This window comes from Squalius cephalus (genome assembly GCF_949319135.1).
Source record: "Squalius cephalus genome assembly, chromosome: 2".
In the NCBI taxonomy this organism is placed as follows: Eukaryota; Metazoa; Chordata; class Actinopteri; order Cypriniformes; family Leuciscidae; genus Squalius; species Squalius cephalus.
This window is the reverse complement of record NC_137123.1, coordinates 55,013,940-55,032,285: the sequence shown is the minus strand read 5'-3', so window position 1 is coordinate 55,032,285 and position 18,346 is coordinate 55,013,940. Positions and strand designations below refer to the sequence as shown.

The following is an 18,346-nucleotide window of genomic DNA, read 5'->3' as shown; positions in this document are numbered from 1 at the left end:
ATAACATAGTTGAGAATCATCTTTATACACATTTTGGTTACAAAAAATCCTGAAACCCCAAAATGTATTGATGATTGAAAAGAAAAATTGCATTTTTGCCTAGATACATATAATTTCATGTCATTTTATTTTTTAAACAACTGAGTCCTGGTGTCCACTACAGAGGACATAGCATAACATGAATAAAAAATAATTTTTCAAAAAGGTTTATTTATTTATTTATTTTTTTTCATTTGTCATATGCTCTAAACAAAATGTTCTGGGTTTCAGAAGGATATCACTTGGCAATACTGTATTAAGTCTGCTTTTTATTGTTCTCATCCACAATTTTCGGCCATTTTACTGATTTTTAACAATTATTTTTTCTTAATTCAAAGGTTATGCGAATGCTAATTATGCTACATATGTATTATAAACGCCTAAATACGTTAGCTTAACGTCTGAAACTTGTATAAGTATTATGAACGTTAACTTATAAGTATTATAAACTTTATAAGTAGGCCTATAAACGTTATACAAATACGTTAGGCTATGTTATAGTCTGAAAATTTCCCCGACTACAATGATGCATTCTAAATTTGCATAATCAGTTGATGCAAGATCCAATTGGGTGCAGCTTCTAGCAATTATTTGCATACTGAATTAATTTATGATTGGTCTTTTTAACATATTTTATTGGGCAAAGCCAAAGTCATGTACAAAATTATCTTTATTTTGTGTCTTTTCAACAAATGGTCAACAAAATGTCCAGGAGGTCTAACAAAAATATTTTATGTTTTATTTATATGAGTTTTATTTTTTGTTGCAACCCCTTAGACAACTTCACCTCTAAATGCAGTTTACCTGAAAAAATCATAAGAAATTGTACTATTACAAACTGTTTAAAGTCACCATGAAATCAAAATTGACCATTTATGTTTTTATGTAGGCTAATATTGAAGTATTTTGTATTCATGTGCACTCCTGTACATGTAACTTTTAGCGGCCCTCTAACGGTTAAAAGGCAAAACTGCACGTATTTTGCAGAAGAACATTGTTTGGTTGTGCGATCGGCTCTGCATAACTGTGCGGAATATGACCCTTCACAATAGATAGATAGCCTGATGTTTTACAATGGGAATTTATCTGTTCAATAAAATACCTTTCCTGTTGAGAATTAAAACAGCCGCCATCGCTTTTACATTTCAAATCCCTCAGTTCTAGCTATCTCCGAAAAGCCAAGCCAATGTCGATGTTTTATTACGAGCTCTGTCGCGTTCTCTCTTTGCCAGCAGACTCTCCTCTGTCCAGGTGATTCACGGAGGTTCGAGATTTAGCTGATCCATATTAACCGTTCTAGCTCGTTGTAACAACTACACCGTAAAAAATTAGCTACTTTTAGGTTATATTTAGTGCTGTCAAATCGATTACTCGCAACCCAATTAAAGGTATAGCGGAGGATTTTCTTTTTCCGGGTGGATCATCAAGACTATTGGTCCTCCTAAGTGTCAATCATTCTGGTGATATGTTTACGTAAGGCCGTCATACGTGCTCGAGCACAGGATTCACACGATGGCGTGCACTCAAAACACAGGTTGGGCTTCCCACTGATGCCTCAGTCGCGAAGTTTACTTGACAGGTAAAGTTTGGCATGCTATTTGGAGAAATCCATTTAAAATCACTGCTAGTAAAAGTTAATGTAAGCTATGATTAGCTTGTGCACACGTTTAATAGGCGTTCCCTCTCGGGAGCAGGTAGAGTGTTGCGCATGTGCATTTTTTCAAAAAGTGGAGAGGGCGGTTCTTTTCTAAAATTCGGGAAAATCCTCCGCTATACCTTTAACAAAGTGAAAGACTAATGCAGTATGTGACAACTGAATTTACAGCAAAAGAAGGTTTATACAAATCTACTATATCAAAGCACTGAAAAATCTCACCTGTAATTATTTTTTAATTGAATTTCACAGGAAATGCTCTAATTTACTGTAAAATGTTTAATAAGGATTTATTGTAAAATGTGTAATTTCAGTCACATATTTATAGTAAACACATATTATATCTACTGTAATTTTACAGTTACAGCTGTAGAAATGGCTCATTCTAAGTAAGATTATTTTTACAGTACAATTGTAGTATAGGCCTATTTATTGTACAATAATAGCACGCTTAACACTAATATGCATTTCTAATAGATGCTCACTGGTCAAAAAATAAATGAGAGTTGAGTATAGTATGTTAAAGCTTTACATACACTTCAATAAAAACGTATCCAACCTACAACCACTGATAGCAATGGCAATCAATTATCTGTCATTTTGAACAAAAAATTAGTTTTAAAAATCATTATCCTTAAACCTTATCCAGTACACCACAACTGGGAAAGAATCATTGTTTCAAAAGATTGGGATGCTTGAGGAACATTCAGCTCTTAAAGCTTCAGGAGTCCTGAAATTGAATTCAAAGAAACTAGGAATATCAGACATTCAAATCTTGTTGGGGACAAATGTTGAAAACCACTGATATATGATATACTGGGGTTTGTGCCTCCAATGTATTAAAAAAAAACATAATAGATCACATAATTGTACTGTATTTATGTTCATTTCTGAAATGTAACAATCAGGTAGCCATTGCTAGATAGGAAGTTAGACTAAATAATGAGGAAATTGTATTTCTCTTTACACAAAGGACAAACGTTCAGGAAAACAAATCTTTAATAAAGAAAAATCTAACACAAATTTAAACACAATGGCACAAAAAATAATGAGCTCTTAGAGCAAAGTCAGTCTTAAAAAGACATCGAAATGAGAAAACAGCTTCACATTTTTTTCAGTGCCATTATTGGTTCAATACAGATTCGTCTATAATAGCATGAAACACACTGACAGCATTTAACCGCATTAACAGCATTTACTGACATTTTTCCCCAATCTGAACTTGAAGTTCTCTTATACAGCAATGTGTTTGTGGAGATTCACAGTACTTTTGTATAAATCAGAGGTGTACCTTAAATGCACACAATGGCTTAAATATACTTTAGAAGATATGTTGCTTAGTGTCATGTGTGTATTTATCTGAAATGAAAAGTATATGAAGCATATTAAATCCCTGATCCTCGTTTAAAGACGATCTTCCAACACAAGGCACTTTTGGAGTTGAAGACACGACTTCTGAAATGTCTACCTTATTTGAAGGTTCAGTTTCTAGAAGTCAAAAGAATGTGACCGTAGCAAAATAATAAAGTGTAAAATCACAAAGCCATAATGATCTATCATCCATGATCTGTGTTCTTCTATGTACAGTTATTATTGCCCAGATAAATGACAGTTTGCTTGTTTTAATTCCCTTTTAAATTGTTCATGTAATAATGTGTGTTCCAAGTTAAGAGATTATTAATGAAACCCTCTGAGGTCCAAACTGTAAAAAAACAACAACAAAGAGCTAAATCAAGTCATTAGCATTGAACGGACTTAAGCATTTTTCTCTTTTTCTCAGTGGCCTTGAAGGAGACACGATTATGTCATCAGAGTCGTCTGAATCAGTGGTCTTTGGAATCGCAGTGGCTGGTTGCTGTTGGTGGATCTTCAGCGCTTCTTAATACCAACAAAACAAAATCATATATATTATTACATTACATAGATGAATGTAAGCATAATTGCAGTTTATCACAGATTATTCAAAGATATACTGATGTTTTCCGACATACACTACCATTCAAAAGTTTGAGGTCAGTAAGTCAAGGCTGCATTTATTTACAGCAAAAGAGTAATATTGTGAAATATTATTAAAATTTAAAATAACACTTTTGTATGTCAAAGCTGAATTTTCAGCATCATTAATCCAGTCTTCAGTGTCACATGATCCTTCAGAAATCATTCGAATATGCTGAATAAATATTTCATATGATCTTATTTAGTGTCTTTTATTATTCTTTTTAAAAGAAATCATAAAACATTTTTTCAGGAATCTTTTGATGAATAGAACAGCATTTATTTGAAACCGAAATCTTTTGTAACATTATTAAATGCCTTTGGTGTCACTTTTGAACAATTTAATTTAATTTCTTTAAAAACAAATCTTACTGACCCAAACTTTTGAACGGCAGTGTAATAGGAATGAGTTATATATTCAGACCTGGTATTGATCTCTTGTCACGTAGCTTATCATTATAAGCAGGATTTAGTTTCGCTTCAGTCTCCTCGCTATTATTCTGAGTTACACCTAGAAGAATATAATAACAAAACATCCAATACAAGTTACAGTGGTTTTAAAGAGAGGTCATTATAAGAGATTTAAAGAAGGCCAGGTTTATATCTTTGATTACAAAACTTATTTATGGTTCATTAAACGTCTTATTGATCTTAGATTGAACAAAGACGAATACTAACATGAGGTCATATCAATCTCTTCAGTGAGAACAAAGCACATTATTAAAGATGAATAATCACCTGAGGTTTGCGTCTTGTTGGTTAACATGGCCTGTGGGGATGCTGTGGGCAGCAGTGGAGGGGTGGAGAGATGCCGCTTTTTCTGATGAATGAAAGATTCAGACTGTGTCACTGTAGACGCCCTGCAAAGTCAAGTCAACGTATGTCTGTCAGGAGACCACCTGGCCATGCATGCAGTCATATTCACTCAAACCAACTGTTGTGACTGCATTCTTGCATTCTCTACCCAGCACATCATCTGTGCAAGGAATTTATATAATATACATTTGCAAATACGCATAAATATGGAAATTTGCAAAAACTGTGTAGTATACAGTCAAGCCAGAATTTATTCAGACACCTTCAACATTTTTCACATTATCACAGTTTATTCGCTATAGTTTAGAAAATGGTAATGAAGTATGACAAGAACTCAGTTGATATTTCACTAGTTTTGGCCATCCTTCTGTTAGACTGTCTCACAAATGAGTTAGGTTGAATAGCTGTCAGCTGTTAAATTTAAGTACACAGTTAGATAATACCAATTTAGGTCAACCAATTACCAAGCAATGCTTCATTTTGTTCAATCTTAGGTCGCATTTGCAATTAAAGAAAAAAACACAGGGCAAAGGGTCACAAATTTGTATAAATTTTACTGGAAGTCCACTGTATGAAGAATATTTGGGCATATTATGTCAAAGTTTACTTTATTTTGCTATCCTAACTATAAATGAACTATAGTGTCCTGCACCCACTAGTAAAAAAATATACAAAATTATATCTGGTGTCTGAATAATTTTTGGTTTGACTGTATGTAGTATTTCAGTGTAGTGGAGTAGTAATTTACACTATGTATCTAAATCACCTGTCCATCCTCAGAGTGCTGCGTTTGAGATGAGCCCTAAAGACAGCCTGCAGCAGAGTCACTTCCTCTTCCTGTACAGCCTGAGTGTTAATACCGGATCGGCTCTGTAATATATGGTCAAGGAGTTTAAAATTGTATATCAGTGGTCATATATCGAAACTGGAATCATAAAGGGATAGTTCACTTTGAAATTAAATTTTGGTATGTTTTAGCTTTCCTCAAGGGCATCCAAGATGTAGGTGTCTTTTTTTCCGCAGTTTCAATTTGGATATTTTTAGGTCAAACCGTTCTTGTCTGTCAGTCATTTAATGCAGGTCTGTGGTCACTGTCTCAAAGAGCATGCACAGAGTCCAAATTAAAACAATTCCCCATCGTCCAAATGAAACAATTCCCCATCGTAAGTACACATTGATGGCCTAAGACACGAAACGAGCGGTTTGTGTGAGAAAACGAACAGTATTTATATCGTTTTTTAACTCTTGTACACAGCCACGTCCAAGTGATCTGAGGGCGCTCGCGCATCCTGGTGTGTGACGTGTGCGCAGACTGGAGACAGTGACCACAGACCTGCATTAAATGACTGACAGACAAGAACGGTTTGACCTAAAAATATAAAAATTGAAACTACTGCGGAAAAAAAGACACCTACATCTTGGATGCCCTTGAGGTAAGCTAAAACATACCAAAATTTAATTTCAAAGTGAACTATCCCTTTAAGTCTTAAAGTAATGAACAAATGTTCAATTATGTCATGCTCATTTTGCAATCCAGCTAGTTTTCAGTCAGCTGGTGAAATGGTAGGGTTGGGTGACGTTTTTTTAGGGAGGATTTTTAAAGGTAGGTTGTGGGGCTACTGGCAACACAGCTTGATTTTGGCCTAAAGGCTTGATGTCCGAGGCTATTGGCCCCACCCAACACGCTGTTAGCCCTGGCTCGCACTGGCCCGACAGTGGAAAAGCGGCTAGTGTGTGCCACCTGCTAATGATGTGATTGCTAGCACCTTGCAGTTTGTACCTTGGAACCTATTTCCGAGAGTGCGTTCTCGAGCCACCAGGCACTGTTTCGTACGGATGGACGGCCGGAGCACGTCGAGGGTTTTCTGTTAGAACGGTGTCGTGTTAGCGGCCCCTAAGTTAATAACTAATGATCGTCGCAACGGAAGTTTATCAATCAATTAAAAATGTAGCTGGACAATAACTTTATCCTAGAGCTGCTGTAAAGCCAAAACAATCTCTGTTAAGGCCTGTTCACACAGGGACGAATTTCACGCGCGATATTCGCCGACGTTTAACGCCTTGTGACTAAACAAAGGGCGCCAATGTGAGTGTGCACACCGGCGCGAAAAACGGCATGCGTAAAAGCGTCATTTTTACAAATCTTTTTTTTCATCATCAGTCATTTTTTTGTTTTTTTTGTTTGACGCGCCGCGTCAAAAACTATCCGACCAATGAGATTGGCGCTTTTGTTCATGTGTCTGGAGCTTCTGAAGTTACAGTAAAACACAACTTGGGGGCGCTCAAACACAAAACGGTCTTGCCGTGCACACATACGTAACGGCGAAGAAGATATACACCAAGTAGCGTCTACACTGCCGGGAAGAAATAAGACGAGGAAGATGCAAGGCAAGATGATTGTAGAGCTGCTGGTCTCGTTGGTGTCGGAACATAAAGCACTATATGACAAACGCGGCAGCGACTACAAAAATCTTGATAAAAGAGAACTGTTATGGAGTGGTTTCTGTTTTACATTAAGCGCCATCTAATGTCAGGGAATGAATTTGCATGTTCACTCGGCTCATCGTCAGCGAAAATCGCTTGGGTGTGAACACAAAAAACGCATTGAAAAAAACGCTGGCGAATAACGCGCACCGATATTCGTCCCGGTGTGTAGGGCCCTTTACTGTAACTTCCTATTATCACTGTAAAGCTGCTTTGAAACAATTCATATTGTTAAAAGCGCTAAATAAATGAAGGTGATTTGACTAGCAGATTGCATTTAAAGGACCTATCAGTCTATACCCTCTAGAGTTTCATGACTGAACTATATATATCTGTAAACAAACTGTGTATAATAAAAAATCCCATCAAAAGAATTACCATGGCAACAAGGACGGTTGTTGGGTCTGCTTGCCTAGGTCCATCTATCTGCCTCTGCCTGATTAGATGCCCTCTGAGACAGGATTGCAAGAGAACTAGATCCTAAGCAAAGGAGCAGAAGAATAAAGGAAGAGATGAATAATCTGCATTCACTGTGGGAGTACAGTTCATGTCGATGTGTTGTACCAACCCGTGTTCGGTGTGAGAGCCAGTGTGCCTGGATGATCTTAGCTGCTTTGTTCTTCTCTATTGACGCAACCGCTGATGACGACAATGGCTCTGTGAGTGTTAATGGTAAAGAACCGTCCCGAACCTGTGAGATGAGAAAATATATAGACTGTGACAGTTTCATTTCTATGAGTTGCCATCTTCACTGTCTTGAGTGAACTGTTCGTATAAGTATTTTGAAAGTATTACCTGATTTGGATCTTGTGCTAATCTGAGTTTTCTCTCCTCCTCTAATTTCTCTTTTAAACAGTTGATTTCTACAGTCAGTGCACCCATCTCCTGCCTGTAAATAAAACAACATGAAATCTAAACATTACATACTTTCTTAATAAATGTCTTGCTCATGATTCAATGCATGTTATTCTACAGAAATAAAATAAAAAAATCATAGAAATGTAATAACTTCCTATACCTTTAAAATGACTTTTCTTTCTGCACACGTAACCAAGGTGTTTCACTCAGAAAAATGTCACAGAAATGCAACAATAACCACAGTAAATCATTTCTCTAAACATCTCTAAAGGAGCACAAATGCTTTCAATATAAAAAATAACTGTTTAGAGCACTGGAAATATAAATCAGACTTTAATAAGTTTGTCTCACATAACAGTAAAATCACATATGATTCAAGTTCAAGAGTCTTTATTGTCATTTATGCTCACACATAACGAAATTTTGTATGAGACTCTCAGCTTTAAACATTATCAAGAGCAGAAAATAACATAAACAATTTTATAAACACAAGCAATTATATAGACACAAGCAATTTTAAACCCAACTTTTAAATAAAAAAATAAAAAAATAAAATAAAAATAGAAATGTCAACTCTAAACACCTCAACTGGACACTGGGATACACTGTATGTACATAAATGAAATAAATAATTATTTCATTCAATCTTGTGAGAATTCAGAGTCTTCCAAAACACCACCAAAATATAGTTTTAATTCTTGATTCCTTCATTATGTGTATATTACAAACCTGTGTGTTTGCATGAGTCTCTCATGCTCTCTAATTCGCTCCTTCAGCGCGTTTTCTACCTCTTTCAGACCGTCATCCTTCTCAGCAGACAACTGCTTTATCTCTTCACTGATAAGACAAGACAAATACGCACATAATCAGAATTACTCTCAAATACGTTAAACATTTCAGAAATATAAATATAATAAATGGGACATGTTTCCACTGCTTTTAACATTGATATTTTACAATACATTTTTTTTATTAGATAAATGCAACCTTGGTGAGCACAAAAGATTTCCTTTTTAAAAACAATCAAAAAATCTTCCCGACCCCAAATGTTTTTAATGCTAGTGTGTATGCTGTGAGTACACTCACTCTCTCTGGGATAGTTTTTCCTGTAGTTTCTTTTTCTCTTCTGCCAGTTTCTTAAATGCTCCCCTCAAATGCACATCATTCTCGGTAATCTCAGACGGCTCCATCTCTGTGTTGACAGAATCACTCTGATTGGCCGATTCTGGCTCAGTGGCTTTCTCCTCTGAGCTCTTCTGTGAGTCTGATGCTTTAGTAATATGAAGATTCTTCATCTGCTCGACTCTCTGAAAAAATGAGACAAACAACATTCACATGATCAAATCAAATCAAATCAAACTTTATTTATAAAGCACTTTAAAACAACCAAAGTGGACCAAAGTGCTATACAGAAAAATAAACAAAAAACATAAAATACATACTTTATGTATTTGATGATGGACATGATCCTTACTTTCTACAAGTAATGCTACAATAACCAACAGCAGCAATAACAGCAGCAGCAGCAGCAGCGTAGCAGATCTATTCCGCCAAGACCAAATATATACACACACATAAATACATATACAGTATCTATACATATATACTGTATATATGGCGATATATTAGATAGATCTGCTACACTGCTGCTGCTGTTATTGCTGCTGTTGGTTATTAGTACAGGACTTGCTACTGCCAATACATATACGACACGCTGCTGTGAGCAAGTAAGACATGCTGCTGCTGTACAATACAGCGCACGTGAATTACCCATTGCAGATCTATATAGGCGGAGCTGGGGAAGGTGGAGGGTATCTGAAAGCACACTGCACTGCTAAAGGCAAAAGCTAACCAAGTATTTGAAGGTTTAGCACACCAGCTCATTGGCTACTGATACAGCAGAAAACAATCGGCTGTGCTCAATAGAGAATGATATGATCGCAAGCAGTTTGAGCTAAGGACCTTAGTTCAAATCTAGAGTTTCATGACAGAACTTTGTATATATACCTTTTCAAGTTCCAGGATTCGTCGCACAAGTCTCTGTTTACTCCAATCCATATAACCTGTAAATATTAAAATATGATGCATCATTTGACTGAATTCAGCCCTGGGTGTGGGAATCATTTTAAATACTAAATATTTTTCTGCACATTTCAGCACAACCAGTTAAACACCAAATTGGCCAAGTCAACAGACCAGCTAAGACCAGCTAAGCATCTTAGGCTGGCTTAAGCCAGTATTTTTGTTCATAGAAAACAATGTTTGGTTTCCAGTTCTACTGTGAATCTAAGTTAAGATGCGCCTTTGTAAATGTAAGTACCCTTGGCGCGGCACACAGGGCTGTCCATCATGCTCATCTCTTCCTGTGTCAATTCTTTTTTGAGTCCTTGGTTCTCGTCCTCCAGTTGTTGAACAGTCTTTGTGAGTTTCAGAACTGTCGCACTAAGGGTCTTGTTCTGGCGCCTGATGTCTTTGCTCTCCATCTTATTACTGAAGAGTAATAAAGAGTAAAAAAAGAGTGAGAGAAAGATTGATACAAATCACATGGAATCAAGAGGAACCATCAAACTATGAGTAAAATTAACAATGTTTGTACCTTCTCTCAGCTGACTCCAACAGTGTTCGCAATCTTTGTACCTAAGCATGAAAAATAAAGAATGTATTAGTAAAAAAAAACAAAAAACAGAAGGTAATATATAGTGAAAGACATTTAGTTTATATCAAATAATATAAGCTACCTCCTCAAAGTAGGTTTCTACAGTGATCTTCATTTCCTGCATGTTGGTAGTTTTGAGGTCACCCTGAAGCTGACTGTAATGGCAAATACACAATTCATCAGTTTAGGTACAACATACATTGGGGTCCAATACATTGGAGTCTCTAGTTTATGTCAACATAATATTTTAAATACTGAGTGAAAATTTCAATGGAAAATTCAATAGTTTCAGAACATCTTTATGCCTATAGTCTTATCATATTATTATTATTACTGTCTAACAAAAAGCTGAAAACTTTTCATGCGTTTTTGCCGCATTTACACAACAACTGCATTTTAGGGGCGTGAAAACACAAACTTTTGAAAATGATACTGTTATCGTCTCCATGTAAACTACAAAAATAATAAAAAAATTTGACTCCACTTAGCCTACAACTCTCATGTTGAAGTTCTGTTAAGTTCATTCATACTGTTTTGATTCACCATAACCTTATTAATTGCATGACTGTACTATAATATAAATGATTTGGCATCAGACCTCAAGGCATTCTCTTTTTCTTTGCACTGCTGCTCCAATCGTAGAATCCTCTGTTTCAGTCCATTAATGATCTGGTGTGTTTAAAAAGAGAGAAATACAGTTTTTATTTTATATCATTCATCAAATTAAGAAACAAGATTTTTTTTATAATGGTATACTCACCGATCTAGGATCGGTCTTTCTGTCCACTAAACCTCTTGCATAATCTGGGTCCTATAAGATCAACGCAAAAATAATTATTTAAAAATGATTATACATTATATATTATACATATATTAAAATGTAATTTATTCCTGTGATTTCTGACATTTCAGCATCATTACTTCAGTCTTCATTGTCAAATGATCCTTCAGAAATCATTCTAATATGAAATTTGCTGCTCAAGTAACAATTCTTATTATTATGGTGAAAATAACTTTTTTCAGGATTCTTTGATGAACAGCATTTACTTTAAACTGAATTTTTTTTTTTTTTTTTTTGGAACAATGTAAAAGTCTTTACTGTCACTTTTGATCAATTAAATGCATTTTTGATTAATAAAGTATTCATTTCTGAAAATTAAATAAAAAAATGTAGTATTCAAAAAATCTGATCCCAAACATGTGCATGGTAGTGTACTGTATGTCTGACAGTTATCTGCCCTGTAAATAATGTTTTTTTTTTAAGCTTTCATGACAATCAAATATTCAATAATATTTAAATCATATTCTTCTCAGTTTGAAAGAATAATGGCAGTTGCAGTTACGCATGTGGTGTAAAACAGGCCACACACTAAGCTACCAATTTACACAATAAAAGAGATGTTAACACTCATATAAACTATTCAAGCTCATCTCTGCTGCTGGATTTACTGACAATTGCTCATCACCTTCGTTGGATCCAGCAGTTGTTCGATTTGTCTGTCTTTCTTTGTGTTGTCTTCTTCAAGACGACGCAGCTTGGCTTTCATCTTGTCAGATTCAGCCTTTAGGGATTGGATGGTCTGAGAAAAGGGAGAGAAAATATGTGTACATGCAATTTCAGTATGCATACTTCTAGTTCATAGATAGCAACATTCTAGGCTGGTGATAGGAAATCTTAGACAAAATTACGCAGTACTGAAATAAATCTCAAAAAAACATTTCCTTGAATCTCGCATTGATATTTCCTGAAATCCAGTGGAAATAATACACCATCCAGGAACATTTGGCATGCTATTTTTAACAAACTATGATTTGGGACACACTAATCCTAACCACTAATCCCTGGTATACATATAGGACTGATAGTATTGAGAGTTTACATAAATCCAAATTCGTTGAAATTTTTTTTTAATCTGATGTAATCAAATTTCTAAATACACATCCTGAAAAACACTTGCAGTATTACGTCAGCGAGTGAGTGTGCGAGAGGTGAGCATCACCTTTTTTAGATCAATTATTTCATCATACATTTCTTCCTTTTCTTTGTAGACTGGGGTCCCTGGAACATAACCTGATAAAGAATTGTAAAAAAATAACATGGTGACAAAATTAGAAAAATAAAACCTGTTATATGAACAATTTAAGTTTGATATATTTCGTTTTATCTCACCGTTAGATGGAGACCGGGAATATTTAGGTTTTTTCATTTCTAAGGCCTCCTTCAAGTATTCAGGTGTGCTGGTCATGGACATGCTGGTTTGTGTGACACTGTAATCTGCTCCTTTTGGAGACTTCCCTGAAATAAACAAAAAGTAACCCTGTAAAGCCTGACGGTAACACTTTAGTTTAGGGTCCAATTCTCAATATTAATTATTTTTTTATTAGCATGCATATTACTAGGATATTGGCTGTTTACTAGTACTCATAAAGCACATATTACAATACAATGAAGATGTACAAATAAATGTTCCTTTAAAAGCATTTTAACATGATTTTCCTAAAAAAACACATGATGTATGGACAATCAAGTAAGCCTAAGTTGCTTGCTTCAGTCTAGTAAATGTTGATCTTGAAATATTACTAACAATATAAAAAATTATTTAAAATGACTTTATACAAATCAGCAACTATTTTAGAGCTAAAAGACACGTGTACCACAACCTGAAGGTGGACATTTTTTAGAATTATACTAAAAAGTATACGCTATCAATCACAGGGCAGAAAGCATTAGTAATTTTAGCAAAATTTTATTCATGTTAATTTAGAGGCCTTAGAAATAAATGCAACCAATATGGTTTATAGAGTTAAATATATTTGCATGTCTTTCAAATGCATAGCTATGATAGAGCACACAGTTTTGCTTTGAATGTGATTTCTGTGATGATGATCTGTTTTGTCTAGTTTTCCAGAAAATGTTTGAACATTTAAAACAAGTTACATTTATCTGAGAAGCAAAATTGCATTTTTATGTTGAGGTGCAGATCTGAACTTAGATTGTAAACTTGTCTGAAAAATAAAAAAAAATTGGTAGAAGAAACATAAGGTTACACTTTATTTTAAGGTGTCTTTGTTACACTGTAATTATACATTTAAGTGCTGAGAAATATTAAGTAACTACATGTACTTACTATAGGGTAAGGAGGATTAGGGTATGGTTTGGTTGAGGGTTAGTTGCATGTAATTATGCATAATTTATAGTTATTACTACAGTAACTACATGTAATATATGTAACAATGACATTGTAAAATAAAGTGTTACTAAACATTAAATGCAGAGTTATTTAAAAATAGTAACAGACCCTGTCCATCATTCTGTAAGTGCAGCCAGACGTCCCTAGGTGTACCAGCCGGAGGGGTTTTACAGTTTTGGAGCAGTGTCCCTTTCACCGTCCTCCATGATGTTACAGGAGTTTTCTTCAAATGCAAGTTTGCACTGTTCAGGTATGGTGACTCTTTATTTAAATAAAAAATATGTATTATTTTAAAGGCATATAGTGTAGCTGCATTAAGTAAACACAATGAAACAAGCAAAGTTCACATTTTTACAATACTGTGTTGATATAATGCACAGAAAAGGTGGTGGCATTTGTGTGGCAGTCTTAAACTTACTAGGAGAAGGAGGTGGTCTGCCTGAAACTTTCTTTTTTCTTGACTTCTGAAAAGAAATCCAGACACATAAATGTGATACCATATTGGCGCAAAGATCCCAGAATGAAAGAGCAACATTTGAACTAAGGAAACCGATTAGCCTAAAATCTTAAAGTCACCATGTAATCAAAATTGCCAATTCTTGTTTTTTAATGTAATATTGCTGTATTTATTATAAATGATTTATTAATCTTTAATCAAAATAACTTCCCCTCCCTCTTTCAGCAACATCTCTTCTCTGATGACATGTTTACTGGCGCGAGGGCGGGGCAAATTGTCACTCATGAGATCGACCAATAGCAAACCACAATGATCCAATCAATTCCCGATGGACAAAATCAAGTCCCGTCCTAAATTCTTTCTTGTTCGAGAAGCCGTATTATGGGATCAAATTCCCGCCAAATATATAGCGGTCGCGTATAAAAAAATAATAAGCGTGAATCAAAAATTTAAAAACACATGTAAAAATATATTGCACAAACTGAAAAAAAGAATGCAAAATGATCAGAATAGCAAACAACGTGGTCACGGATCAAAATATAATAAGCGTGAATAAAGAAATAACAAGCATGAATAAAAACTTTAAACACATTAAAAGTTATTTTGCACAAAACTTAAACTTATGGTCATGCTTTGTTAAAAAGTATGGTTTTATTACTGTGTACTTTGTGCTTTCTTGCATTTTCTGCTCATATTTTACTCTTTTGTACGCTTGTGATGTTTTTCTCTTCGCTCTTCTTTCTATGTTCTGCGCTTGCTCTTCCAAATGTTGCAGTTCGAGTTTCATGTAAATTAGGGCGGGCTTAAGCGTCACCATTGGTCCACTAGTTCTAGATTGACAGATACTCCTCTAGCCAATCAATGGAAGAGGGGAGTTGACGTCACACTAATGCGACTCGTGGTACAAGCTGTTTATGTTTGTACAATTTCTTCAATTCCATTATAATATACTAAAATGTTATTTTTCTAATACTTTTATATACTGTTCAATTTCTTATTTGTGCTTTGATATGTGCATTTATTAAATTAATTATTTTCGCTTGGCATACCAGCGTGATTGCGTCACCGCCATAGACTGTAAAAAAATAGGTCACCGCACACTTCAGTGGGTGGTGCGCGCCCGTGAAGCACTTCATTCTGAGTAAATATAACAACAAAGAAGCACTGCTGCACTCTCTTTTATTTCATTTTTACATTTTTATTTCATTTTTATTTTTACAGGAGTGCTACACTTACAAGGGAAGACGGCAGTTCAATTTAACTTTACAAAGACTTTCAAGCAGTAAAGCTATCTGAACTCTGGACATAAATAATTAAATTCATTTTTTTTTTAGATACATGAGAATGTTAATGTGCACACTGGTAATTGGTGTTAAACAATAGGTATTACTTGGCTCATGATGTCAATATGTTAAGGCTGCTGTAAGCGAAACATCCTGCAATTATGAAACACTACAATTCGTCGCAAAAACTAAGTTAAAAACGGCCATTGTCTGAAGACTTTAGGACTTTGACCTGTCGCCGCTACGCATTGCCTACCTTTTTTTTATTAACCTCGCCAAATTTGACAAGATTATTGAAAATGATTGTGTTACAGAGAAGATATAGAGAAACCAGTTGAATTTAATACAGTGATTTATTACAAACTTACTGTGTTTACTTACATAGCTACATAATTGCATATTACTTTAGAATTAATGTTTTAAATATAGCTTAAAATTTGAATACAGCAACATCTCCATCAGCGATAGGTAACGTTGTTTCTAGAGTGCCGCTGTCCTGCAGAGTTTAGCGTCAACTCCGATTTAAAACCTCACCTGTCTTAAATATCCTAAAGACGATGATTAGCTGGTTCAGGTGTGTTTGATTAGGGTTGAAGGAGCTAAACTCTGCACCCAGGACCGACATTACACATCCTTGTTATTGATTAAATATGAAAGTAAAACGGCCAGTAGGTGGTGGCTGCTCGGAGAAGATCGACGCTCGCGGTGCCAGGTCCAGTGCATTAGAGGTGAATGATGGATCAGACAGGCATAACTGTAACAGGTCGTTGTTAGGATGACGAATTTAACTATACCATATTGCCAGGTATACGTATACCGGCAACAGTTTGAGTTGCAGGCACACATGCAGTTTAAAGGTGTCCTGTTGATGGTCGTCTTCCCCTGTATAACAAGTAAGCATCAGTAGCCACGAGTCGCATTGGTGTGACGTCAACTCCCCTCTTCGATTGATTGGCTAGAGGAGTATCTGTCAATCTAGAACTAGTGGACCAATGGTGACGCTTAAGCCCGCCCTAATTTACATGAAACTCGAACTGCAACATTTGGAAGAGCAAGCGCAGAACATAGAAAGAAGAGCGAAGAGAAAAACATCACAAGCGTACAAAAGAGTAAAATATGAGCAGAAAATGCAAGAAAGCACAAAGTACACAGTAATAAAACCATACTTTTTAACAAAGCATGACCATAAGTTTAAGTTTTGTGCAAAATAACTTTTAATGTGTTTAAAGTTTTTATTCATGCTTGTTATTTCTTTATTCACGCTTATTATATTTTGATCCGTGACCACGTTGTTTGCTATTCTGATCATTTTGCATTCTTTTTTTCAGTTTGTGCAATATATTTTTACATGTGTTTTTAAATTTTTGATTCACGCTTATTATTTTTTTATACGCGACCGCTATATATTTGGCGGGAATTTGATCCCATACCGTGTCACTCAGACATACATCACAATAGGGAAGAAAAGTCTATGGCAACTTCGTCTTTAAAGACTGTCTATCTCACCTTTTCAGTGTCAGACACATAGCTGCTACAGAGACTGTCCTCTGCCTTGAAAACAAACACATGCATGAAACATTCATAAAAATACATATTGATATATTTATATGAAACATTCATATGCATAGCCTACTATTGATACACTACCATGACACGCTTTTTATAGCGTGGTAGCAATGTATTTTTACCATAGTGCATCTCCAAAACACATGGTATTGCATGATACTTTTTGCTAGTGTTACAGTCCAGGAGATCTAACTGTACTTACCAGATCCTCCACCTCCTCTTCTGTGACAAGTTCTCCAGCTACCACAGACATTATAGCCTGTGATGATGGCCTGTGTTTATTTTATCATCACCTTTTACAAACAACAGGACCATAATCCTTCCTCATAGATCTATGGAGGTACGACTTGTAATGTCCGAGTTTTATGATGCAGCAGGAAATTGTATTTTTCTAATTTCAAAGATATGTAACGTTAAATCCTAATATAAACCATCATAAACGAGCATTGAAGTGTTTAGGGGCTGTTAAGAAGTTCCCAAGATGCAGCTGTTTCCTGATGTCGCCGTTAGGAAAAGCAACAGATCCTACGTCGATATTGTGAGTGAAAGCTACAGATGTAACGCAATAATGTTGCACAGCGTCGTTTCGCGTCTCTCTTCGCTGTACGGATGTAATGTGCATTACTGTCGTCTAGCAACTGAAAATGTTTAACATGACAATAAACAGCAAACCAAACGTGTTCATGTGCGTCAACACTGCGCAATACCTGCGCACACTGTGAGCGGTCGCCTGTTTGAATTACAGCTTCATTAAAATTATGTGTAGTTTTCCTTAAAATATGTGATTTTTTAAAGCACCATTTTGTTCTTTCCATAATTCCTTCTTTTTTGTTATTCACCCAATCACTCTTTATGTATGTATGTATCTAAGTATGTAGCCTATGTGTGTGTGTGTGTGTGTGTGTGTGTGTGTGTGTGTGTGTATGCATGTATGTATTTGTATACCGCCTATGTATGTATAGCCTATTATGTATGTATATACAGTGTATGTAGGGTTAGGATTGTATGTGTTTTTCTTAAAATATGTAATATTAGAAGTAGAAACATGCTGGGCTTTATGTGTCACTAATGTCAAAATGTAGCTACTTGAAAACTGTATTTATATATAACATAATACTAGTTTATCAAATAGAAAGTGAGATGCTTGAAGATGACAGTCATTAAAATAATGTTACAGAAACCGGAAACAGTGAACAGAGCAGCGCTACAGGGGACATAATTCTGCTCTGCTTCTATCATTTGATATTTAACTGTGGGGTAAAACAGTTATGACCTTGCATTGGTAATTTAGTACCACCACATCACATTACCAGACATAGACATCTCATAGATGGATTTGGTTTGGGG

The 18,346-nt window shown here is 35.4% G+C and overlaps 1 protein-coding gene across 6 annotated transcripts; it reads right to left on the bottom strand.

The window, feature by feature from the left end:
- Nucleotides 1-2,555: 2,555 nt before the first annotated feature.
- On the bottom strand, nucleotides 2,556-17,699 carry iqce (IQ motif containing E). Of its 6 annotated transcripts, none has more exons than XM_079847003.1 (22): nucleotides 17,202-17,699; nucleotides 16,940-16,984; nucleotides 14,112-14,157; nucleotides 13,802-13,954; nucleotides 12,673-12,798; nucleotides 12,503-12,573; nucleotides 11,969-12,082; nucleotides 11,263-11,313; nucleotides 11,101-11,171; nucleotides 10,585-10,657; nucleotides 10,443-10,483; nucleotides 10,167-10,336; nucleotides 9,854-9,909; nucleotides 8,933-9,153; nucleotides 8,576-8,683; nucleotides 7,784-7,877; nucleotides 7,557-7,679; nucleotides 7,367-7,468; nucleotides 5,271-5,374; nucleotides 4,427-4,548; nucleotides 4,113-4,199; nucleotides 2,556-3,571 (listed from the first exon to the last, which is right to left on the bottom strand). In XM_079847003.1, exons 1-22 carry the CDS (start codon nucleotides 17,250-17,252, stop codon nucleotides 3,420-3,422), a joined length of 2,181 nt encoding a protein of 726 aa, XP_079703129.1. In that variant the 5' UTR covers nucleotides 17,253-17,699; the 3' UTR covers nucleotides 2,556-3,419. The 6 variants fall into 6 exon arrangements, 5 of the variants coding, with proteins under 5 accessions (XP_079703129.1, XP_079703130.1, XP_079703133.1 ...); XM_079847004.1 differs by having other exon boundaries at nucleotides 14,112-14,154; nucleotides 17,202-17,639; XR_013818787.1 differs by having other exon boundaries at nucleotides 2,560-3,571; nucleotides 4,427-4,508.
- Between the last annotated feature and the right edge of the window lie 647 nt (nucleotides 17,700-18,346).